Genomic DNA, 25,720 nt, shown 5'->3' with positions numbered 1-25,720 from the left:
ACCACTCCAGTGACCTCTAAAGAGAGTAATAACTGTACTAGCTAGAGATATTTGAGATCAAGTTTACTATTGCTAATGGAACTAAAAGTCATCTGAAATCTTAGTTTCAACATCTTCTTCTGCAGGTATTAATGCAAGGTTTCTAGAACAGTACAAAAAGGCTTGTAAGGATACTTTCTGTGTAAAGGAAATTCATCAGTACTGAACTAAGAGGGCGCTATGAAGAGTATTTGTCTCTGCTCTGAGGGTAGATGATGTTACATCCTCTTCAGACTGGGTTCACCACCATCTGTTCAGACTGTACACTCTTGTTACAGCGCAGTACCAAATTATGGAATTTCTCTCTATCCTACTCCTTTCCAGCTCTGTCCATTATGAAGCTGGCTCTGAATGTGTGGAAGTTCTTTTGCTCTTGCTTGGTACAATAACTTGAGAGAAGCACAGACTTTGAGAACACCACCAACAGCATCAGTGAAAGGGACTGCTTTGGTGAGTCCATCTGAAGCCCAACACTGTGATCACTTTTCTCGTAACTGCTGCCCAGATCTGATTCCAGTCCTTAATTCCTCCTTTGGTGTGCTGACAGTGATTAAGAACTATGCACTATCATTTTGCGCTTGTCACAGGAACAAGCAAGGATCAACTGTTGACTTCATCAGGGCTAATGGTTTAACCATAGCAAACACCTTTCTTCTACTAATATGTATGCAACAAATTGAGGTGCTAAGAAAACTGCAGTGTTGTGTTCTTACCCAGTGCAATTTGGAAACTCTAGGAAAGGCTCTATGAAGACCTAAATGGGAATCAGTTATCTGTTTCTTGCTTGCTCATTTTCCTCTCCTCCTCCCCATAACTCTGCTAGAAAGAAGACTTTGTTTCACCCTTCCCTTATTCTGGATCATATGGATCAGAACAGGATCTTGTTGTGCATCTTGTTTTAATCAAAATAGGCAGCAATAGCACTAGCACAGGAGCCTATTTTTATCATCTGAGAAACAGCTGTAGTTGAATCAAGAAATAAATTGCCGGCTAAATGAAATTTCAGTGGTCCAGAGTATGGTTATTACCTGTCTCCAGAACACACTTCCAGAACACATGCGATAGGTCCTAATACACATATGCATGTTCTGGGGTGAGATTGATGAGGTGAGGACAACACCCTAAGCCATACTGAAAAAAGACTGAAAGGATCAGTTCATTCACCTCCTATTTCCTCCTATTCCCTACTCTGGAAAAAAAACACAAGGTGTCTTACTACAGATCCCCCAAATTTCAGCTTTCGCTTTTGGCAGGTGGTTGCACTGAAAAAGTGTTTGCAGATAAACAGGGTGAGAGAGAAATTAGGCAGGCATGCTGGCACAAATGACCCTGTATTTAGAGTAATGCTGCAAATAACCATAAACGGGTTAGCTAAGGAGTTCATTGGAGTAGTGTCATCTGAAAAATTGGGGGGAGGGGGAAGTGTGAGTTTAACTATTTTTCTGATCGCTATCCATAGTCAAGATCATCTCCCTTGTCAAAGGGAGGTTTCAGAGACCCTCTGTTCATTTGGGTAGAAGCAAAGCTTCCTGGTAAGAGGGCTAGAGAGATCCTTTCCTATTAATCCTTGCATATTCCATGATTCACTACATTATATGGAAGATAAATGCTCCAAAGAAGAAAGGTCTGGTTTTAATAATATCATTGACTATTTGTGAGAAGTTGTCTGTCACAACAGACCTGGTAGAAACTCATGGATAGAGGCAGTCTCTGCCCCAATGAATCTGTCCTCTAGATGATGACATAGAGCAAGGTTCGGAAAACAACATAGGATTACTTTTGGGCTCGGGGTATGTGGAGTACATTCTATCAGCTCTTTGTTAATGACTACAGTGGCTACATCAAGTCCCCACTCAAGTGAGCCACACTCCTCTGACATCAAGTGTGGAAGTTCTGGAGTAAAGCAGACAGTACTGTTAAGGTAGTTTGAAGGTTGGCTTGGGACAGCACATTCTTCTTAATTCAAAGTCATCTCTTTTAAGAATGAGACTTCATTTTATGCTTTCAGATTCTTCTTGTGAAGAAGGATTAAGCTGTATGTGAGGCTGCAAGTTTACAGCAGCAAAAGAAGGAGGTATGAGTTAAAAAACATTTAAACCTGAAAGTAACAGCTGGACATAGATAAAGTATGAGAACATGAATCTTTCAGGCTATAGCTGAAGATCAAACTCACTGAGAGAAGTTGCTTTTTCCATCAGGATTTTCACATGGCTCTACCTCCAGGCTTCAGGCAAGACCAGAAGCAAAAGTGCCAAAATATCATGAGAAAAGCTGCTCTTGCAAAATTTCTGGCCTGACCAGAAGTAGGAAAATCTCATGAAAGACTGTTCTCATTTGCTTTCCAGCCCTGCTTGGCACGTCCAGGAGGCTAAACCAGGTTCCTCTTGGTTTTGAACCATATTTGAATTCTTCTTTAGTTTCTCACGTCTTTTGTAAATAGTACTCTGTAAACCTGTGGTATGTCAGCTGTGCTGACTTGACTTGTGCTGATCCCCAGACTGGTGCAGAGCAGCAGTGATTAAGTGTTTTTCAACCTTGTCTAAAAATCATTTATCATTTACTACTAAGTGGCGATCCTGAGTCTACTGCCGTGGGAGCTATACAAAGTTACAGAAAAATACTTTGGCCACAGGAGCTGACTAGTAGGTAAAACAGGATTTTGCCACAGTTCCTCATCCATAAAACATGGACATATAGTATTGCTAATAGCACTAACACAAGTGTATACAACTAGTTAGCATTCAACCTACATGTTTTTGAATCTCAGCCCAGATCTTAAACTGCAGTACCATTCTCTCACTTCCAAATCAATGCATTACATACTATAAGAAGTCTAAATGCAAACAAAAATATCTGAAAAGCATGTTGTGCAGGAAACTGGCTGGGATTCAGTCTGTTGCCTCAGTGAGTTCGCAGTCAGCCTGACTCTGACCATGTAAGCTTGTATGTTCTATTGTTGTGCCTGTGGTAGACAGTAAGCAGAACTGATTTTAAGGTCAATATGCACAACATCTGTGCTTGCTGAAAGAAAAAAAAAATCCAACTCCCACATTCTGAAACTAGTAAAACTAATGATGACCTACAGAAGAAAAAGATATCTTTTTAAAATACATGATTTAGAGAATACATTGACTGTAAATTTGAATACTGTAACTACCAAACAAAAGGAAGAAAGTTGGGAGAGCTTGCTGACTCAGCAAGCCTCTGTGGAATCAAGTTCTCCAGGAATTTTTCCAGTAATTTAGTGTCAGTTACTAAAAGCCATACACCTTTGTTCACTTTAGAAATTGCTATTTTAGTTGCTACAATGTAATTGAAGTAAGAATGTACTTCTCATTAAACAATATCCTTCTTCCATGAAATAAGCAATTTGACTGATTTCAATGAACTACAGGCACATAGTCCAATTTCTCTTTATAATAAAGAAATGAGACAAAATCCCCATGCTGGTTTCAACCTATATTTTACAGTTATCACATGTAGCCAATAGCAATATGCTGCCCTGAAGGTCCAGGGACACACACACTTACCAAAGAGGACCTGGCTAGGATTTTGAAAAGCATGAATTCCCTGGAGAGAATCTGTGGGGTACTGCAGTGCCTCAGGGCAAACTGGTACAGCCAAAGAATATATTTCTGACTGTGCTAGAAAGATGTCCCATGCAAAGTCCATTAGGAAGAACAAACACAGTTCTGTTTTACATGATACGAAGGGATTCTAAGGGCACATTACTGCCTTCTTGTAAAAAAGGATCTTCTTTGTCATTGAAATTCCTGAGCAGAGTGCACACTGCAGCTAAACTGGGGAGGTCTGTACACAATCTTTCTGTTGTATTTCTGTGGGTGAGTACGTGGTACTGCAGAAGACAATAGCAGATAGGACAGTTCAGTCCTCACTGAAGAGTGCATGCGATTATCTTTTGACCTATAATATTTTTATAACTTAGAAGAATTGAACTACCTAAGATTTTATACATGAAGCAGTACCAAGAGCAGCTTCTGGACCAAAAGTATTTAGAAGTAGTCCATTATTTGGCCTAAAGATGCTGTTATGCAGAGCTTCACACTGATACAGTACAAAGCATTACTAGTGGATGTTGTATGCAAGCTGCCGTAAAACCAGAGCTGTTATAGAAAACCTGATATATTTAAGGAAGGTTTCCAACTTTTATTTTCTGTATTTATTTTGTGTAAAGTAGCTGTCTCTGCTACTACTAACATTAGTTGATAAATAGTAGTTGAGAGAACTCACTTTCTAGTTTTCCCATCCCTGTGGGACCAGGCACCTTTGAGACTATGTAGAAGAACAATGCCTAGCAGAGTGAATCCAAGACAAGTGACTATACTATAAATTACTAGTAGTCATGCTCCACTTCTGGATAAAAGAGGATAGTGGCTGTAACTTGTTAAAAAAAAAAAAGGGGGTGATTAGATTTTGTTAGCTGACCAATGCATTCCTCAGGATACCACTACATTTTTCATTTCATCTAGTGCCTGAGATTTACAACTTTCCTCCAAAGAAGTAACAAATTAAGATCTAACTTTGGTTGCAAAATAAAAAACAATTGTCTCCCAGAATTTATCTTCTCTGTTGGTTAACCATCCCCAAGTGCTTTAAGCACATATTCTCTGAACTAGCAGAGTTTTGACTGAGGAATATTTTCCATAGACCCATTATGGTTATCTGCCAGCTGTGCTGGTTTTCTTTCCAGAAGTACACAATTAACTAAAACTACATGACCACTACTAAAACAAATTACTATCTGCTATATGTTTAACTTCTCTTTCTTGGGTAGCCCTCTCCATAGTGAAACAGTGTTAGTTAAAGATGAGAAAATTATGAAGACAATAAATACTCTCAGAAATGGCACTAGAAGGAGTCACCACCATGATACAACTCTCTCCCTAAAATGATGTGCCAAAAGCAGGGATGTTCAGCATAACTAGTTCTTATTCTTTTCTAGTCCTTAGTTCCTGTCTTGACTAGCTTAAGCCTCAGCTCTAAAAATATAAAGTTGAAAGGGAAATTAGTGCTGGGTTGATTTAATAGTGAGACAGGAATTAGAACAGTGCCAACAACTTACATTGGCATTTAGGAACCATTAGTTTGAGTGATGATTTATATTTATGCATGTAGAAGGGGTTCAGGATTGATTTTTAAGCCCTAAAAATGAGTTACTGGCCTTAGAGCAAGCCCACAAAATGTGACTGAAAGTAAGAAGCAAATGGGGAGGGAGAAAAATATTTCAAAGAAACTTCCGTACCAGAATAGCAAAATGACTAGCATCACAAATTCAAACATCATTGGGCAATCATGAAAGCCAGTTAAATAACTTTTCTCCAAAATGATCTGAATAAAAAAAAAAGTTCAGAAAAGAATATTTGAGTTTATTTCTAAGCTTCTATTAGTTAGATAAAACAGCAGCTATGCTGTTTCAACTAGGGTTTTTTTATGTTTTGTGATTTTCATCAACGCACAAAAAATTTGTGATTTTTCATCAAATATAACTTTGAAGTGCTGTTCTTCTAAAACCTTTTTTTTCTAGAATTTTTATCTATTAGTCTTTATAGATAAACATTTAAGATGTGATATTACCGGCTTGTAATTATACAATATTCCTATAGGGCAGGGGACCATAAGTAGAATTATAATTACACTGATGCAAATTATATAGATTGGGTTCAAAGCCAAACATTCAAAATTAGAAAGGCTTTTATATTTTGGAAAAATACTAGAACGGCATTGACTCTTACTCATAGTGATGACTTAGCAATGCAGTGTCACAAATTCACCATTCCCTGAATGAGCCCCATAGCTGAATTTGTTGTAACGAGTACTTTTCCGTGTCAAAAGCAATTTAGGGGTGAGTTGAATCTGAAAATAAAAATTCATTGTTTTTAATATATGGATGCTGAAGCAAACGTGTCTTTTCTTTCATTTTGATATTATTACATGGAGATATAGCCAAAAAGAGGAACCTAGGTAGTAAGGACTATTAAATCTGAGGAGTGCATGGGATGTGGTAAATAATGAAGAGATCAGCTAACTGATACAGTGATCTCAATCACTGCAGAAGTGGCACAGGACCATCTTTTAGCATAGTCAAATGTAAAACTGAAGGGCTACAGCTTGTTACTATAAGTAGAGGTTTTTTCTCAGGAAAGTGATTCAGAATCAGCTAACCTTGAGTTTCCAGTATGACACTATGAAAAAAAATTAACCTTTTTCTTCTTCACTGATGATCTTTTGCACTACAGCACTGGGTTTTTTTGTTTGGTTGTTTTTAATCAAGGCTACTCATTAAAATGAAAAAGAAAAGCCTAGTCTAATTTAGTTCTCTGAGCAATTAGGTCAGCTGTGCAGAAACAAGCAGAAAGTTTACTACTTCCAAGGATCTAAGTGGGTAGTAAAATGCTGGGAACAGAGCGTGCATCTGCCGCAGGCCAGCTCTGCAGCACTGCCTAACCTCTGAGCCAAGGGTCTTGGTGTCAGCTGAGATGCAGGTATTCAAAACTTGCATTGCCAGCCTTGGATCAGAAAGAAGCAGACAGGTTTCTAGGGAGTGGCATTGGACAAAAGGAGAAATGTTTATGTGGAAAAGCATGGAAAAGTACAAGGTACAGTAATTGTTCAAGGAAGTTGCCTTGCCCCCTCTGACAACTCAAGATTGGCATAATCATTGTGATTTTGAGTTCTTTCCATCACACAAACATGACAGCTATATAAAGTCAGAGTGCCACACCAACTGAAATTCTCAGCTAACAGTATCTTCTGGCTTTTCCTGTTTGATACTATGGACCAGATAATCCATTCTTACCAACAGATGCATCCTAACAGACCTGAACAGAATCATGCTCCTTTGTCTTTGAGAGCTGACCACGCTGAGCTTGCCTGCCCTGACCTTTAAAGCCTAACACACAAAACACTGCTGCAAGTTGAGGAGAGGTGGTGAGGTAAAACCCAGCAAAGATGGAGAAGAGTGAAGAGCTTGAAAATCCTGTAGTTGTGTTTAAAATGGAGAACTAATAGCAAACTCCCTAACTGTAAACAAAATCTGCAGTGCAAGGAATATTCTCTGTCAAGAAGTTGATGAAAATACTAAAGCCACTGCAGATATTCTGACTTAAAATGGAGTTCTGCTTTAGTTTCCCTTTCTTTCCGTTCTCTCTCATTAAATTGGAACAGAGACAATGGTATTTGAGGTGGTCAAAATGTGTATTCTATATAATTGTTTCTGCATGTGTTAATCCAATGCATTCAGAGCTTCAGCACCCCCAGCATCTGAAATGCACTGCCTGCCTCAAGAGAAGTTTCCATATCAGCTACTTAGGTGGGCAAAGTTCTCTCAATTCATTGACTTGACTGTTTTTTTTTTCCCCCAGAGTGTATCTGAGGGGAAAAAGCTGCTTTTCATAGTCACGATTATGTGTCATGACTATACCTCTTACTTTCTATTTTATGGGACTGGTAGGATGGTAGTTCTGAAGAAACTGCTTCCAGAAGTGGAAATTGCATGCTGCAATGCATGCAACCCTAATTCTGTTTTAAGCACAGCCAGAGTTTAGGTCCAAGTGACTTCTAATATCCTAGGAATCACTTATTTTAGCATCCACCTCGTTGGACTTTGGATCTCAGATGGCAAAAAGGTGGCTACTGCATCTTCCCTCACACTGAAAATCTGTTCAGCGTGGCTAATACTTAATTCAAAAGGCTCCCCCAGATTCTGTCTTGTGTAGCTGATATGCAGCATGGGAGAAATTAAAGACAGAGTTAGACACTTCTCAGCGGTACCCAGTGGCAGAGGAGATCTGACCCAAAAGGCAATGGGCACAAACTGAAATACCAGAAATTCCCTTTAAATATAAGGGGAGCTGTTTTAGGGTGAGGGTGACTAAGCACGGACACAGGATGCCCAAAGGGGTTGTGGTGCCTTTATCCTTGGAGATACTCAACACCTGAGTAGTATTGGACAGGATGGCTGATGGATGGATTAGCTGATCTCCCCAGATCCCTGCCAGCCTCAGCAGGTTTGTTGTTTTTGTGATTTTTGTGATTTAATATTCCAAACTCATGTGGAAGGTCTCCTGTAAAGTACCTGTATTTTGAAGAGTAACAGGGAGAATAAAAATGGTATTTAGTATGAAAAGTGTGGGGAGGTTTGCAAACACCAGGGGGTTTTCAACTTTAGAAGTTTAATATGGATGTGCTGAGCATCTCCTTTCTTGATTTATATATGAAAGCAAAAGTACATTAGACTAGATTTTGAAGAAGACTGAGTGCATGACAATTTCTTTTTTAAATACCTACAGATCTTTAGTGGATAGTTTTCAGCTGTCTTCACTTTGTATGAAAGTTTGAACAAACATATTTCCTGGTCCCATACTTCTGGAAAACTAAAAATGCTATTTTTGTTGTAAAGAACAGTATCATATGAATTTAGTAACCAGCCATAGTTAAGCAGAAAACCTGAATGTCATAATTCTGGTAACCCAACTGCAAGTTAAAACTGTACCAGACTGTTCAGATCCAACTAAAACCAGACTCCTTTCCCACAAATTGATCATAAATGAAATGAAAACAGAGTATTTTTGATCTATAGGCTAGATGTTTAGTTACACCTGTATGAAGTGACACTACATTAGCAAAAAAGGTTCCGCTTTTGTGGTGGAACACCAGTTGTTCCAGTTCTGTATTCTGTGGGATGTTTATCTGATCAGTCCACATTATTTTCTCCAACAGAAAATCAGGGAGTCAGGGAGGGCTTAGAAGAAAAATCAGCTGATAGATGATCTGTCTTCTGGACATGTACAGTATGGTACTTCTTACAGTGTCCAAATTCAGCTATTTATCTCTACCTTAAGTAAGAAGGAATCAGGAATTTTTTTTTTTTTTTTTTTTTTTTTAAGAATCAGTAGGGAATAAATCAACTTTACAAGGAGGCAGTGAATATTTACTGCTGGTTACTTAACCACTGGCTAAGTCTGACAGGGAGTCCTACTAAAACCTACTCTGGGCTTTTTCAAGAACTTCAAATTGTTTTTTCATAGATCTGAAACTATACATTTACCTAATTCGGCTCACTGCACTTTGGCTATGTTTCTTGCTGTAACATAACCACCCAAGGTATGCTAAAATATCCAGAGAAGAAATCACTGTGTTTTAACTTGCAAGATGTGCTAAGCAGATAAACAACAACTTTTCTAGAGTGATTAATAAAATGGCAGTGATGAATGACACGACAGCCACTGGAGATTAAAAGAAAATAATGGGAAAAAGGTTGAGTTTGAAAAAGCTAGATGAGGCTTGTGTTTCTGGGAACTGTATACAAGGAATATGAGAGCTGTGCTTTCTACTGCCCATTTGGTGTGCTAAATATCCATTCTTCAGCCTTAATTCTCTCACACCAATGGAAGGCACCTCGGAAAGGAGACAGAATGGGTCAAAATATTGATCTTAGATACTCTGGCAGATAGATGAGGGATTTAACTTTAGCAGCTGGATAAGGAGAGGAATTGATTGGGAAAGAATTTCAAGAATGGAGGTGAGATAAAGAGAAGGTATGACATGATGCAGAACATGGGGTCAGCAGGGTCAGACCCTCTGTATGCGCTCCAATAATTCTGCTGGAGTGAGACAACAGCCAGTTTTTCTGAAGGCTGACCATCCAAAGTTGCTTATATCTGTCTTCAGTTCCTACTGAAATAAATAGATTTTTTACACAGACAGAGATGGCAGCTGAAGTCCTTATTTAAGTAACCTTAGGGTGATGCTGCACAGTGCCCTCCGATTATTTTTCAACAGCTGGTAGTCTTCAGGTGACAGCTGTCTTCTCACTTCTCTCACTTCCCTGGCTCTTATCTCTACTAGCTTCTGCTTTTGGCCCTTATCAGACATCAAATATATCAGGGGCTTGTAACAGAGAAGACTATGAGGCAGAAAGAAAAGACAGGATAAGAAATGTTTATAGAGAGAGATGCTTTCATAAGATACTGCTCTTATGTAAAAGAATGGCAAGCTCCAAGGTGATTTGCATCTTCATGGAAAGGATCATTTAGCCTGCCCCCCTCAAGAGCAGTGACTGATTACAGCTCTGCCACTCATCCCCACTGTGGTTTCTGTGCACAGTCATCCTGTTGAATCTCTGTGTAAAGCTACCAGAGGAACTGGTTAAAACAACAGAGGCTCTAATGCAAAGTCTGCACACTGCACCCAGCTCTTAACCATTCATCATCACAAGTTATGACCACTCTGAACCACAGTTCAGATAAGAGTAGCTCATGAATAATGAACAGCTTGATAACCTGGGCCAAATACACAGTAGTGAATGTGTACTTTGAAGTGCCTGTAGTTACAGAGCAGTTCCCTTTGTAGGAGGCACAAATTTCAATAACTCTGTTCAGTCTGACAGCAGAGAGGTCTGGAGCCTTTGCAGATGCTGAACTGTTACTGAGCAGCATCCATGAGTAACTGTGCTGTTTGACAGCTGCAAGATTTACCTCCATCACAACAGGTCTAATCACAGCGTTCCACGGAAAAGAGTGCAATAGTGAAAGATGTGAAGCTGTGGCAGCAAAATCTACAGATTGCATCTCAGCAAGTAGGGTTACAGGACTTTTGCATCAGAAGTAGCCTGGCCAGTGGCCCACAGCAGGAGCAGAACTTGCCCAGGTCTGCAAGCACCATGGTCAGACAGATCTGGGAGAGGTGCAGCCACTCAGAGGAGGCCACTTCTGTCGACCACTCAGCTTTCAGTCACAAAGGAAACTTCTTGCAGCAAAGCAGCACTTTGTGACTTGGCTTAAATCAAATATAGTTGAAATGAGGAAAGCTTGCAATGCCTCACATGTGCCTGTGGAAAGACGCCTCTCAGAGTCAAAACAAACCCTGATGCGTCCTACTGTTATTGGAAGTACAGAAGACACCACTTTCAATTATTCATTATTAATGAGTTATTTCATTATTCAGTAATTCTTCAGTAGTAGCATTGACTTTGGGATATACTAGATCTGTTTAGGGCTCAGAGTAACTGATAACATAATCACTCAATTTCTTCTCACTTTTCCACCAAGAATCTTGACTTGCTATCAATTTTACCTTCAAACCTGCTGCCCTCTGCTCTCTGAAAACACACTGAAATCTAAAGTTTCAGACATTCTAGGAATCTTTCCTGATTCTTTTTTTTTCCATTCTCTGAGAAACCTGATCCACCAGAAGGGTGGGAGAGCTTATTGTTTTTTCGTCTGACATCTGGATTTCATTAGCAGACTCATGCGTGCTGAATCAGGAATGGGAGCTCAGACGAAAGCAGATGAGAGTTAAAATTACGTTAATGCTAAAAAAAAAATGCCCCCTCCTCCAAATTTGCAAACAAATACAACATGTGAGTCATGTTGTGAGCTCAGCACAAACACTGCAGCCATATTAGCTGTACCCACTAATACTGGATATATCGCATCTCAAGCAGCTAGAAAGAACATTGTATTATTTACTTGTACATGTCAGTATGGTAAAAGACCCCAACCAAACCTTTCCAGTAGTTTCATGTTAATACCACTACTTTGCAGGTTTGTAGTGTCTCCTTCCCTTCATAGTATGAAAGGAAATAATTCATCACAAACCAACCATAAAATTACAGTCAAGACTTGCTGCTTAGGAGACTTCTGCGAACAACAGCAGCAAGAGAGACAACTTTTTTAAAAGCTTAACAGGAGTGTTAGGAGTGGCTGGAAAGTCACACTGTTATTAATGAGCATAGCTTTCACTGCAGAAATAGTAATACAAGCTGTAACTCTGTGTCAGAGCTGTACACAGTGCTATGATAACTGATAGACTGGATGACTGAGGGAGCTCAACTTATTTGCTAAGGCTGATAGTTGCTGGCATACAATACCCACCTTTACAACCTGCTTCATCCTTCTTCTCTCTCCCAGTGCAGGACATCTGACTCCCAGACCTCGAGTGCCACACTATCTAGTCAGGCAGCCCTGTCTTCTACGGGCTCCAAGAAAATGGGAAGACTCAAAGTATCTTTTGTGTCTGGGTCACACAGAGAAAGGGAGATTGACAAGAAGCTTTTGGTCATGTTTTAAAAGATCTGATGAGTCTAGGACAAGGAATCTAGCAAAATTGCAAAATGGTAAAAAGCTGAGAGGGTAGAGTGATTACAGATACTGGAGAATACCTGAAAGAAAAAAAGCTGGAGAAAAACATGGAAGTCAGGCTTTGACACTCCCCTGCAAGTCACCTCAACAGAAATTCATATAGCATTGAGACAGGTCTCTATTCCCTCTTGAGGGCTTCACCTACACATTTGAGGACCACGTGACATCACATAGGATACAACTGTGTAATATACTTAAATTAGCTGAAAATTGATAGAAATTTTGAGTCACTAATGCACAAGGGACTAGCATGCTGTAAAAGCACAGTATGGTTAGTTTCCTATGTGTTAGGGGGCATTAGGGAGGGCTGGGGTGTGCACTTGGGCTGGCTGTTCTTGGCTGCCAGGCAATGTGGGCAGCCTGGCTCAGGTGCAAGTATTGATTTGCCTGGGCTGTTGCAGAGTTTTAACTGTAGCTGCACACCTGCAATGTGTTTAAAATTAGAAATGGACTTGAAACCAGTATTTTGTATGTGAAATCCTTGAACGTGGGAAATGTTCAGGGTCACTCTGAACTCATGTCCAAGATTTTAGCTTGAGACTGTGTTGAGGGCTAGTTGAATGTGTTATTTCTCTGCAGAATGAAAAAAAGAATTATTTACAGGGCTCAATAACACAGAAGATCTCAAAAGGTGCTGCTGTACTCCTATGCACATTTCTGCAGTCAGGGAATGAGTTAGAAACAAAGAGTAGCACGTTTCTTGTGGAAAGTCAGTCACAGACCTGAGGATAAACTAGTTATCAAGATTATGTCATTTCCAAAATGTCTGCTGTTGCTGCTAAAATCCCCAAATGTTTCACCTTAAGTGCCTGTATATGGGCTTTATTGCTTTAGCTAATAACTTGGCACTGACCAGGCTCTGAAATAAAAGGCTTATTCTTTGTTTTCTCTAATTACTATACAAACATTTTAGCTTTCCTGCCAAATGAAGGACATTTGGAAGAAAATTGTCTTAAAACCTTTTTTCTCAGTTTTTTTTGTCTTAAAAAAACAAGCCTCTACAAACCTGGGAAACGCCTCCTTAAATAACAATCTTCTATCAGTAACATGACTGATAATTTATAGTATAAAATATAAAATGTTAAGGAATGAAGTTTACACTGAGTTTACCCCAAGCCTCACGCCTACGAGGCTGACATTCCCTATATCAGTATAGCACAGACTTGTGTTCCTGATCCACACAGTGCTGCCTTCTCTCCTGCTTCTCTCTCAGTCAGTCTGAAGGATATCTACAATCCTACCAGGCACAGATGACAATAGGTACCTGAGAAACTCTGCTCACATCTCATAGTAGACCTTTCCATAGCTACGAAAGGAGACATATCCAAATATATAAGGCTCCTTCTACATTCATTGATATAAGCCAGATACAGTAAAATACCACCAGTATTTGTGCTATACCAGGGAAAGGGAACAGGGATTAACTTCCATTTAGTATCTTAATTTCTTGAGGGAAGTGATACAATGGGAGGGACAGGCAGGACTGACTGGTACATGCTGACAGCAGGAAAATTAGAGGGGACCCCCTGGGTTAGATTTGTGCCCTCACAATCTACTGACTATCCCAGGACAACCAGGCAAGTAAGGAGGGGATGAGCTGCTACTGTTGGCTGTTGCCAGCAGAAGCTGCTGATCTGCCTTTAGCCATTTGCTCTTGTTCACTGCTTCTGCTGTTTGCCAGCTTCCTCCTCTGGACAGTAACTTAAAAAGAAAAGGGAGGGAGAGTCACAGCAGCTCATGCCCCTGACAGTCACTTTCTCCTCAACCGCCAGAGCGTTTCCCATTTCCATGACACCATCCCAGCCTCTACGCAGACTTTGAAGGCCTTCTGTAATTGGGCATGTGGTGTATCAGAAAATGCATTGTCATTTTTGAGAAACAGGGAAACAAGGTTAAAACTGGGAGAGTTGAAATATTTGTACATTTGGCAGATGGGAAAATTTTTGGAATTTCAAACCAGAAACACCAAGATATAAACGTTCGTTTTGGGTAAATTAAGCTTTGAAACATTTCCAAACAAATTATTGCAAAACAAATTCAAACCATTGCAAAGTAAAAAGCTTCCACTTCAGGTGTTTGCTTCAACTTTTGCTTTTTCAGCTGAACAGCTTGTTGAAACATATTTTCCTGGAGAAAATTCCTTTCAAAAAAAAAGTTATTTGATTTGTTTTTTATATATAGATTAAATGAAGCTACCTTTTTACAGAAAGTGTTTGTGCATGGACATTTTGACAGGTAGTATGTTTAGGGAGGTCTCTTTCTGTATTTGATGTTGTAATAAATGCCTGTTTGCTTCTACTTTTATGTTTTAGCAGCGTTGTATTTTGCAAGAGTATTTTATTTAAAAGCACAGTGAGGAAGGACTATGGTAGATATTAGAGCTGGGAGACATTTTGAAGAACAGTGATCTCTTATTGCAGAGCATGAAAGTTTAGTTAATTTTCATAAATCACATTATGATTAAATTTGATGGGGACATTAGGAAGTCACCAAGTCCAACCTCCTGCTCAAAGCAGGACCAACATTGAGTTCATGTCAGGTTTACCATGACTTTGTCCAGTCAGATCTTGAAAGCTTCCAAGCATGAATGGAAATTCCACAATCTATATTTCACACTAAGCCAAAATACTTTTATGAAGTGAGAAAACATGATTCACTTAATTTTCCATTATTCACTTCTTATCAGTGTGAATGAGGAATTGATAAACTAATGTGGTTTGACCTGGTAGTTCTCTCTTTACCTTATCTATAAATCAGCTTGTGGAGGGCTGGAAACCAGACTCTACTTTCCCCCTCAGGAGGAATGCTCTCAGTACTAATTTCCAAGCTAAACACCTAATTATGGTTTATCAGGAGTTTTACTGCAAACTAAGCAAATACCAAATTGTTAGTAAACAGAGTTCAGATTTAGACAAATCCAATAGCAATGTTCAGTTTACTCCAAAGGAGTTTATAAAAGTCTCTCAGTGACTTGCACAGGATTTGGATCTGGTTTATTGTGCAGGGTTTATAACTATAAATTACAGATGTTTAAGATAGTGAATTGTAATATTAGCATGCAGATATGCAATAGCAGAAATGCAAGGCTGGGAGGTGCTTTGGGAGGTTCTCCTCACTTGTCCCTGGACAGGATCACCAGTGCAAATCTTGATGTCTGTTTATCTACACTGTTCTGAAAGCCCTCCAATGATCAAGAGCCTTCCCAGGCACTCCACTTCAAGGCCCCACAGTTAGAGCAGCCTAGCTGAAGCCCAGCCACTCATTAGCTGTGTCTATGGAAAACAAACTGTCTATGGAAAACTTCATGCGAAGCTTTCTACATATTTGCAAAGTTTTAATGTGACTCTTTGTGGGAACAAACAACACTGGTTCTTCAGTCTTTCAACACAAGTCATGTGTCAGAGACCCCAAACTGATTTTTCTCCTCTCTACTTTACCCTGAATTTCTGTGCCCAACCTGGAGCCAGATGAGGCTTTATCAGTGCTAAAACCTTATTCAGTTTAGATGCCAGCTATCCCTATGGTTTTGCATTTAAACAGTAATCTTTTCCTGATATCCACCTTGCTGCCAGTTGCCATGAAATTATCTAGATAGTGAATATGCAAATGAGATTCAAAGGTGAATAAAAAGTAGCTGGAAAACCTCAGTGAAATGAAATCCCATTCTGTGGTGGATGATCCAGCACCTGTCACACAGCCCACTGGCAACTATCACACAGGACCCAGGACTCCACTCCAGGGCCACTGCAAAGACCAAGCAAGCATTGCTCTCTTAGAGTATTTGCCTTTATTACCTCTGTTTGCACTGCATTTCCCACAGGAATAAAAAAAAAAAAAAAAAAGTTTGAACTTGTACTAGTATACAAAGACTGAACTGCAGTAATAATGGCTTAGTCATGGGCCTGAAGGAGGAGTTTGGTTTTGGCTGGACTTCCAGACTTTTGGGAATGTAATGTCAAGTAGTGTGCTAGACAGGAAAGGGGCACAGACACAGTTTACTAGGTATTTTCTGTTTTCTTTTTCACTATCTAGCTGCTCGTACTTTGGTATGTTAGGGTTCAGTATCTTCTTCTCAAGCCTTCAGTTTATCAAACAACTGGACATAAATGCCACATACTATAGACACAGCTTTAAAACAAGAACTTTGGGAACATGCTCTCAAAACAGGGCTCTTCAAATCCCCTCTATTCACATACAGCTGTCTGTGTTATTTGTCTCTGATAAACAGAACCCATGACATGTATAGTTTATTGGGAATTTCCAAGACAATGCACAATGGGTATTTTTTGATCTTTCAGAATCTTAAACAGCTTACATTTCTAGAGGTAAGATGGATGTGACCAAATTATAGCCCACTACACTTTGGTTACAAGATTTCTGCAAGTCTTCACAATAAAAGTAGAAATTCTCTGAGAAAGTATATTCAGCTAATCTCAGAAATGCTGAGAAAACTTGGCAGAGCTAAGTTCAAGCATATGAGAAGAAAAAATAACAGACCTGCAATAAATTTTGTAGTATATTTAATATCATGGAGTTGTCAAAGTGGATCCATGTGAGGAAAAAAGAAATTAAAAAATCTTAGCCAAGTCCAAATCATCTACAATAGTTTAATGCAGGTTCTGAATGAAAAAACAGGCATAAATTAAAGTAGTATGTTGTGTATAAAGAGGACTTTTGAGAGCGTCACATTCTTCCAGTATCTTGTAATGAGGAATTTTAGTATGTGCATAAGTATTTGCAGAATGAACACCTAAAAGCTACAATTTCTTATAGAACTCTATGTGGGTGAAGAAATGTGCACTATACAAAATGGAGTAATGTATCTAAATGTATTTCAAAGCTAGAGTATGAAGGGGCTGGACATACAGATTTTTTTTTCTGGAGTGCCACACGTAGTTGTAGAGGAGAGATTTAACACTTTTGCTCCTTGTAATACAGGCTAACAGGTTCTCTCTCAGCACTGATCTTACTAACATCAGTGCTACTGCACCAGGTGTAAGTTTAACTGCTGTCTTCTTTTAATACATGCCCTATATTTTCACCTTTACCTCTGCAAGAAGGATACTAATTTTGGTGATTCCAATACTGCTTTTATTAGTCTTAGGGATTCCACTGTCAGGGCTTTACTAACTCTCTAGGCCAACAGAATTGGAGCATAAATAGGAGAGGCCTGTACAGCACCAGATTAAATGCCAGCAAGTATACTCTGATCAAAAACTATCATGGAACCTGAAAAATTGAGCCCATACAGGGTGTCAGACTCCTCCAAGAATGGGGAGATTGACCTCTCATCCTGTAACTGAGTAACAGTAACCATATTTCACTCACTTCAATACAGAAAAGACACATTTATTCGGAAGCCATCACACAATATCCAAAAACCTACTGTAAAATGTAGCAGCTGTCAAAACCTATTATTTTCAGAGTGAATGTTAAGATTTTCTAAAGTCTGCAATCTCCTTTAATTCCACAGCTCTTTGAAATATCTCTTTTACTTTAAAAGAAAGATGAATTCCAAGAGGTTTGTGTTTGTTTTGTTTTTTAAAAAAATAAGATTTCTGAGCTAAAACTCAGAAAGTTAAATGTTTTCCATCTTTGTAGGGATGCTAGAATTTTCCTCATTGCCATCTTAGTCAGCCTTTGCTACCTGGAGAAATCACAGCTGTGAATTCCTTAAATGTTATGTACCTTTGAGATCCTTGCACAACCATAAAGCACAAGACAAATCAGATGAATGTTTCAGGCATGAGAGTTGCTCCAGTCTTGCAGCCAAATGGCTGCCTGCTGAGCCAGCTCTACTGCCAAAGATCCACTATATCTGACCACAGGGAGGGACAGCTTCAGGGCAGCATGATCTGGCAGACCAAGCTATGGACTAAGAAAAAAGGACTAAACTCAGCTTGACACTGATTTCTTCCACATCCTGCATGAAACCACAAAAGCAAATCTATGTGAACTCAAGCAGCCACAGCAACTACCTACTGCTCCCATTGACTTGAATATGTGTTCTCAAAGTACCTCAGTTTTACAGGATCTGCTTCAAAGATCGCTGTTGGCAGTGGAAAGACTCCCACTGTTGGCCACATTAATATGGACCATGCCATGCATTTCAGCCATAGATTTAAACATGCAGTGCAAAAAGAGACTAATGGTTTCCCATTACATGTATGTCTGCAGCAGTATGTCTGTACTTCTGTGAGCATGCACATGCATTCTCCTCTGTAAGTACCACGTAAAATTGGGAAACACGCTGTGCAACATTTCTCTGTCTCCCAGAAACCGGGAGAAATAGTGGCAGTGCATAGGAATTTGACAGCAGAACAGTGATATTTGCCCATTTTATTTCCCCACTAAGTTGCCATGAGGTAAGGGTTCCTTGCCTGTGCAGAAGTTCACAGGAACTGTCAGAAAGTTTTTTCATTGAGCTTGGCACTGGCACAGTATTTGAATACAGTTACGACAGAGACACCAGTAGATGGAACTGGTGCTTGGCAGAAACACCAGGTAGAGCAGCTTGAAAATTCTGAATACAGAGATGCTTTGCTGGATCTCCGAGCTTGGACTTCTGTTGCCTTTACTGCCCAAATTAACAACAGGAATGACATAAGCAATAAGTGAGGTTTAGGATTGTGTATTTACTTTCCTCAGTAGATTTTTGAAAAATGGCAAGGATTCAATCACTCAGCAACATCTTAGAATGTGAACTAGGTGTTTTATTTACAAATGTCCATATAGACTGTATGTAACACCATACCCCATTATTCTGTACTTTCCTCACATTAAACTTATATGACAGGTAGGTCTGAGTTTAGGTTGATGACACCATGGAAGAGCAGTCATGTCAATAACATTCTTACAATTTAAAGGAGCAAGATCCATTTTGTATAGGCCACACTTGGTACAAAGGAACTCACTTTGTATTTTATAGGATTTAAAAATAAAGATATAGTGATAATGGATGAAAAGAGACAATATAACTTTTTTTATAAGGTCTTCTAATAATTTCTACACCTGCTATATAAAAAAATGTCATAAAGAATCATATCTTTAATACTACTGGCCCAGAACTCCTTGGTTTTTGTCCTAGTAAGGGAAAAAAACCCTTCGGTCAGCATGCATGTGTACAGTACCTTTGAGTACACAAATAAGTATACAAAGTTTTGACAGGTCTATATACATATATATTTATATATCGTGCAATCAACCACTAGTAAACGTAATAGGAGAAGTACGCTCATTCCTTACCTTCCTTGCTATTTAAAGAGAAAGAACTTGTTTATTTTTATTGCACTGTCAGTGATAATTTAAGAGCACTGCTATATTAAGAGCACTGCTTTTAACCTTTATTCTCTACAAATTTTTCAGTTCATTCAAATCAATGAGAATTCTGTATGTGCAAGAGTATCAGAGAGATATGAGTAAGATGTTATTTTCTAAGCCACTGAAACTCACAAATTAGTTTTGGAAAAAATGTAGGCATGCTATAAAGATGATACTAACGATAAGTGCTGGGGTTTTTATAGACATAATTATTGCAACAAACAGCTTTTTGGAAATGTAGGCTAATTGGAAATGATGAATCACAGTCATAACATTGCTCTTTTTTCTGGTAGTTTCTTAAACAGAAAAAACACTTTCTATCACTATATATGACAGAAACTACATGCTAAAATAATAGAAGTCTGCTAAATCCCATTTAAATTTTCAAACAGAAAGTTGTGGACACCATATTAGAAAAATTGCAGATACCTGAGGTACTTAAATACTAAAGCTGGCAATTTTTGTTTATAATTATTTAACCTCCTGGAATATGAGCATTACTTAAGATATAAATCTGAACCGGTACATGCATTTTCATCAACTTTTGCAACAACAGAAAAAGAACATATCTTTTCAGTGGTCATAACAGGCAGAATTAAGGGAGGATACTAAGTCTTAAAGTTGTTGCACAATTCTTTGCTATGAAGAAAAAACTTCATAAAAAAACCCATTTAAAAATGTGTTTCTTATTAGGCAGTTTTCATAAAAACAAAATACTGTATGATTTACCGATATGCATTTTGTCCAGATCAGATGAGTTTATCTCTTTTTTCTCTATACAGGTTTAAGTACTTTAAAAACACATAGCTACAGACCTTTTTTTTGGTAGGATTTGCTAAACAACTTTTATTTTTGACAGCACTAGCAAAACTAAGCATCAAACCCTAAGATTTTAGGCAGCTCATATAATGTTCAAATTAAGAAATCAGTTATTGTCAAAAGCAGTGTTAACAAATGGGGACTTTATGACAAAAGCTTGATCCTGCCATTGGTGCTCCCTTCTTGTGTACAATGTTTTCAAGGTTTTGAACATAACTTGTGTACACAGGGTCATCCTCTTTAGAACTGTCCTCAAAATCAGATAACATAAGGAAAGTGTGTATGTTTCTGTGAATGCTTAACTCTGCTGTTTTTCAAGACAGTTGCTGATTAGACCAGAAAGTACTTGCCTGTGTTAGAAGAAATCTCCAGTTAAACAGAATCACTTTCATATTACCTGTCCCTTAACTAACATAAACATAAACGTGCACACACAGCAGAAGGCACTGACAAGCTCTGTTCTGGGGTGCCACAGGTACATGTAGTCATGCATGTGCAAGATGGAAAGCACAAGAGAACCGCCATTAGAAGGACAGGGGAATAGAGGGGCTCTATACTTTTTGTGAAGAGACTCAGAAAACCTGGCTTGCTTAGTCCTACAGAATGAATGCTGAGAGAGGATATGATTGCAGTCTATTAATACATCCTGAGATAAACACCAGGGAGGGATAAGAGCTGTTTCAGTGGAGGACAATGTTGGCAGGAGAACAAATGACTATAAAGTGGCCATGAGTTACACTCATCCTAGAAACTGGAAGATTTCTAGTTAGGAGAGAATTGAGGTTCTGGAGCAGCTTCCCATACCAGCAGTAGCAAGGGCAAAACACTGCAATGCTTCCCAAGTAAAACCTGATCAGTTTTCGAAAGGGGCTATATGATATGGCTGCCTGTAACCACAGACTGCATGCGGTGAGAGAGCAGATGTTCCCCTGTCCTGTGTTCCTTTACGCATTGCTCCCGAGCTCACAGGACAGTCACAGAGTATGCCAGTAGGAAGTCTTTCCATTTCCTGGTTCACAGAGAAATTGAAGACTTTACAAATGAAATCTGAAAAAATATTATACAGGATGTGCAATTTAAGAGAATTAGTGCTCCTACAGAACCCTTAATTATTCATATGTCCTGGATTTCTGTGTGTGTGTCTTCAATTTTCACTCACGTGTTTGATCCCTAGTGCCTCAAACCATAAAAATACCTGTGAAATAAACAATGCATTACTGCTCCAACACTGACACATTCACTTGGGACCATCTGTGTGAGCTGCAGCTTGCACATACTGATTGTCAAGTGACCTGTCGCATGCATTTGGTTTCTCACACAGCACGGCAAAGCACAGCCACCCACCCCCAGTCCAGCAGTTTGTCACTCTGCCACATATTTAGTAATTGGAGTTTCACTCCTCTCCTTAATTAATGTATGCTATTACATCTTATCTTTACATTCTTCTGTAACATGCTAAATTAAGTAGATACAACACAGAAGTCTATACCCCAGAGTACTTTTGATCTCCTAGCAAAGAAAATTTCATAGTTTTTTTCTAAAGAAAATTCTTCATCTAGATTAAAATAAGAACAAGTAAAAATATTTTCAAGTGCCACACCCAAGACTGCAAAAGGTACTTTAATTCCAGAGCTTTCATTAGAATTAATGAAAGATATACAGCAAAAGTAATAAGGTTAGTCTACGCATAACAGCAAGAGGAATACACTCAAAGCTCATCCGATGTTAGACGATTTCATGCTGACCTTGCTCTGCTGGCAGATGTTTTTCTGCCTGTGTTTTGGTTCATGAATGTCTGACATCCTCAACAGCAAATTAACTGTAGTTAATTTTATGCAGATTAATTCTGCTGAAAGTCACACAATAAGAGGAGAGGAGGTTAAAGTCATAACGATGTGGATGCTGGTAATGTCCACATCTGTGTTTTTAGAGTATTGGCAGCATTTTAATTTCCTTGGGACTCTACATAGGATGTTGCTGAAATTGCGAAAGTTTAAGCCAGCAACACAACTGCATCCAGCTGAAGCTTGGGAAAATTAAGAAACCTGGTACACTGTGGCTTGGGAGCCTCAGGAAAAAAAAAATAAATTGCAGACTGGCAAGTGGTTTTAGTGCACACTGCTTTATACCTCTTTTCAAAGGAAATAAATATTGCCAGCTTTGCCACTACAGAAAAGTTCTAGGAGTCAAAGACCATCACATTTTGTGAAGTATAGCAAACATCTTCTGTAAGACAAAAAAAGATTTTGCACCCAAAAAACCTAGAGCCTGTGTTACTGCAACACTGATTCAAAGTTCTCCTCGAATGTAACAATTTCTTCTCCTTTAGCATATGTAACTTGTTATATTAAGTGCCATTGCCAAACTGACTACATAGACTGCTTCCTGATAGAAAATTACAGAGTAACCATTTTTAAAGTTACCAGAATCTACTCACTCCTGTGCCTAAATTAATGTCTTCTGTAATACTTACGAGGCAAATGAAATAGTGTACTTTGTCCATCAGCATTGTGATAAAGAATAGATTAAAAGAACACATGGCTAGCTTGGCACTTACTCAAGATACTTCTTCAGTGTTACTCACTCTAAAGTATTTCAGTCAAATTCTGTGTTGCTAAATTGAGGAATAAAGAAAATCTTGATGAAGATTTTTTCAGAATATATATTCCTTACCTGGGGGCAGTCTTTGATGTAGTGTCCCTTGTTAAAGCAGAGGTGGCACAGGTAGTTAGGAGGTGGCCTCTTGCTGGGTTTTCTGGCTTCTGAAGAAAGGGATAGGTCAGAGAAATGCTCAGTGAGGGAGCTTAACCCATCCACGATGTTATTAAGCGAGCCATAAGGTGATGCACTCTTGTAGAGACTGCTGCTCAGAGCCTGCAAAAGAAAACAAATAAGTCACATGCAACATAGTACTGTATTAAGGATTGTTCTGAGGGAGATTGGAATAGGGGATGGATAAAAATAGCAGGAAAAAAAAGTGATTTTTTTTTTTCTTAAGAACACAGCTGCATATTTGAGGGGAGCAATATACAAGCTATTAATAAAGAGGTTTCACAAAGGCAGTGCAATGGAGCTGGTCAACCCACTGGTGAGGAAACTATTGAGCTTGCCATGGTTCTCTTAGTCCAACCTTTCCATTAAGCAATGATGGCTTTCTTGTGTTTGACCATAATGCATTCATAGTACAGTTGGATTATGCAGGCAAAAAGCTGAAAGAACAACTCACAAAACAGAACCCTTTTGTGTCCAAAACTACTTACGCAAAGAATATTGAAGTCAGGGAAAGGAAAAGAACGCCAAGAAAAATGTAAAGTAACTTTTAATTTCCAATAGGGTTAATCAGACAGTCAACACAGAGTCCCATGTCCAAATAATAACAAGAAGCATTGAGATCTACATCTGCTTTGGATTTTCTAAAGGGGAACCTGCTGTGATTTAAACATTTCCTGATAAACAGTAAATACCTAGGTTTTGTACTTCACCTCAACAGGATCTTCTCTCTCCCAATCTGCAAATCAAAATAGGAACTCCTAATTTGCTATTCAGTAGTTTTAGAACAGGAGGAAACCCATCAACACCTAAATAGCTATTCTCCCTAATGGAGATAACAAGGATTAATTCACTTTAACCTCTTACAGTTCAAAAGAAACTGCATAGTGGAGTTCAAAAAGTAAAAGAAAACTCTTTAAAAAATTAACATCATAGTGAATCACTCTAGAAATAGGACCAGCTACTGACTGTCCTTTCCATCCTCACATGATGGGACACATCTCACATAGTATTTCCACCTTAGGTCTGCAATGCTATGCTCATGTAATTCTCCTGGCATCAGAGAATTACTGCTGACTTAGGGGAAAGTAAGGTAAGAATCTGTGCCTCTGTGCTTTAATTCTATTGAATTAAAATATTTCAATGGGGTCTTCATATGTGTTTTCATATGTTTATACATGTTACATATATTTTGAGGACATGCACTGAAATTGATTTAGAGTTTGTGAAATAAATCTGAAATCAAATTTCTTTCAGAGATCTCAAACATTCAGGGTGTCTGCACAGTGAGTGTTTTCTGGGTGACAGTCACATACCAAAAAAATTGTATTAAAGCTCTAGGGACAAGTACCTGGGCAAGACCCAACTATCCCTGAATCCCATCCCACCACAGATGGTGTACACTGTACAGAAACATTCAGCCTCAAAATCTGCTTCACCCACTTGCACTATAGTCAAACACAACATGCTGAGCTCCACTGACCCCTCTTGCAAAGCTGAAGCTGGTGCACAGCAGCAGGATCAATTCAAGGGGCCCCAGAGTGGAATCTGATCTCACATGGGACTTCACATATGTCCTGGCACTAAAACATCCTGTGTAGCACAGTTCTGTGCTCGTGCAAGATGATGTGGCTGAGAGGAGAAACAGCCACTTTGTTTCAGGGGTTAAAGCCGTAGATTTTAAAAGGAAAAGGTATTTCAGAAACTAAAAAAAAGATTTAGCTGCTTTAGACATCAAGCAACCAAAGATACCTCCAGTGGTCACTGGAATTCATTTTCTAGGATTTATTGGATGCTATTGGAATGAGAAATTCTTGGCATCAAATTTTTAAAAGGAAGGGGAAGTGCTGTGGATGCCAAAATAGTATTAATTAAGGGTCTTCAAGAAGTTCTTGTCTCCCTAGGAGCCACTTTCTCTTATATACACTTGGAAAAATATAAAATCCTTCTTTTTAAGAGATCCTCTTGCCAAGAGATTCTTAAAGTACTTCACCTGCATTACACACATCAGTAACTTTGCAAATTCCTTATTATCTGATTTTATAGAAGGGTGAAAGTATGGACACAAAACGTGTGAAGTCACAAATTCTTTACCTATTGCCAAAATCTGGAATATCTTCTGGGGATGTAGAGTAACTCCTGCTCATCAGGAGGTTGCTATTTTTGCCCCCAGGGCCAACTCAGTAACAAACCAAAACATATCTATCTGCTGCCTACAGTGGGCTTTGAGTTGGACATATGGCATGCAGTGGTGACTGTTTTCTTTCCTACACCTCCTTTACACTGAGCTATTGCCCTCATTAAAAGGGAGCAATTTGGAACCACAGCTGGATGTTATGTAACTCACTCCTCCACCAACCCTTCCTGGCACGTTTCAGGTCAATACTGAAAAACAAGGTGGCTCACTCTGGCAGCAAACCTTCACAAAGTTTTGTTTCAACCGTGGCAGCCAGAAGCTGTGTCAGAAGCTAGGATCCCATCAGACTGTGGGCTGCACTGACACTAAATCATAACCTTAGCAGCTACCAGTGGTTCTGTGGCCGAAGTGTGGCACACGGCTCTAAAAGTGGCCACCTGGTTCAGCCAGCAGGGCACTTGTGCAATGCATGCCA

The 25,720-nt window shown here is 39.0% G+C and overlaps 1 protein-coding gene and 1 long non-coding RNA gene across 5 annotated transcripts in view; one reads left to right on the top strand and one right to left on the bottom strand.

Moving 5' to 3' along the window:
• LOC138112353 (uncharacterized) overlaps positions 1-25,720 on the top strand; it is a 144,088-nt gene that overhangs the window by 71,662 nt on the left and 46,706 nt on the right. The window lies entirely within an intron of this gene.
• The window catches only part of ZCCHC24 (zinc finger CCHC-type containing 24), a 108,479-nt gene that overhangs the window by 68,545 nt on the left and 14,214 nt on the right, over positions 1-25,720 (bottom strand). The window contains exon 2 of the mRNA XM_069019264.1: positions 23,013-23,213. Within this exon, the coding sequence (XP_068875365.1) occupies positions 23,013-23,213 (201 nt within the window). The remainder of the gene's footprint in view (positions 1-23,012; positions 23,214-25,720) is intronic.

This window comes from Aphelocoma coerulescens, chromosome 6, assembly GCF_041296385.1.
Source record: "Aphelocoma coerulescens isolate FSJ_1873_10779 chromosome 6, UR_Acoe_1.0, whole genome shotgun sequence".
NCBI lineage: Eukaryota > Metazoa > Chordata > Aves > Passeriformes > Corvidae > Aphelocoma > Aphelocoma coerulescens.
The sequence above is the reverse complement of the archived record's forward strand: the minus strand, read 5'-3'. Positions and strand labels throughout refer to the sequence as shown.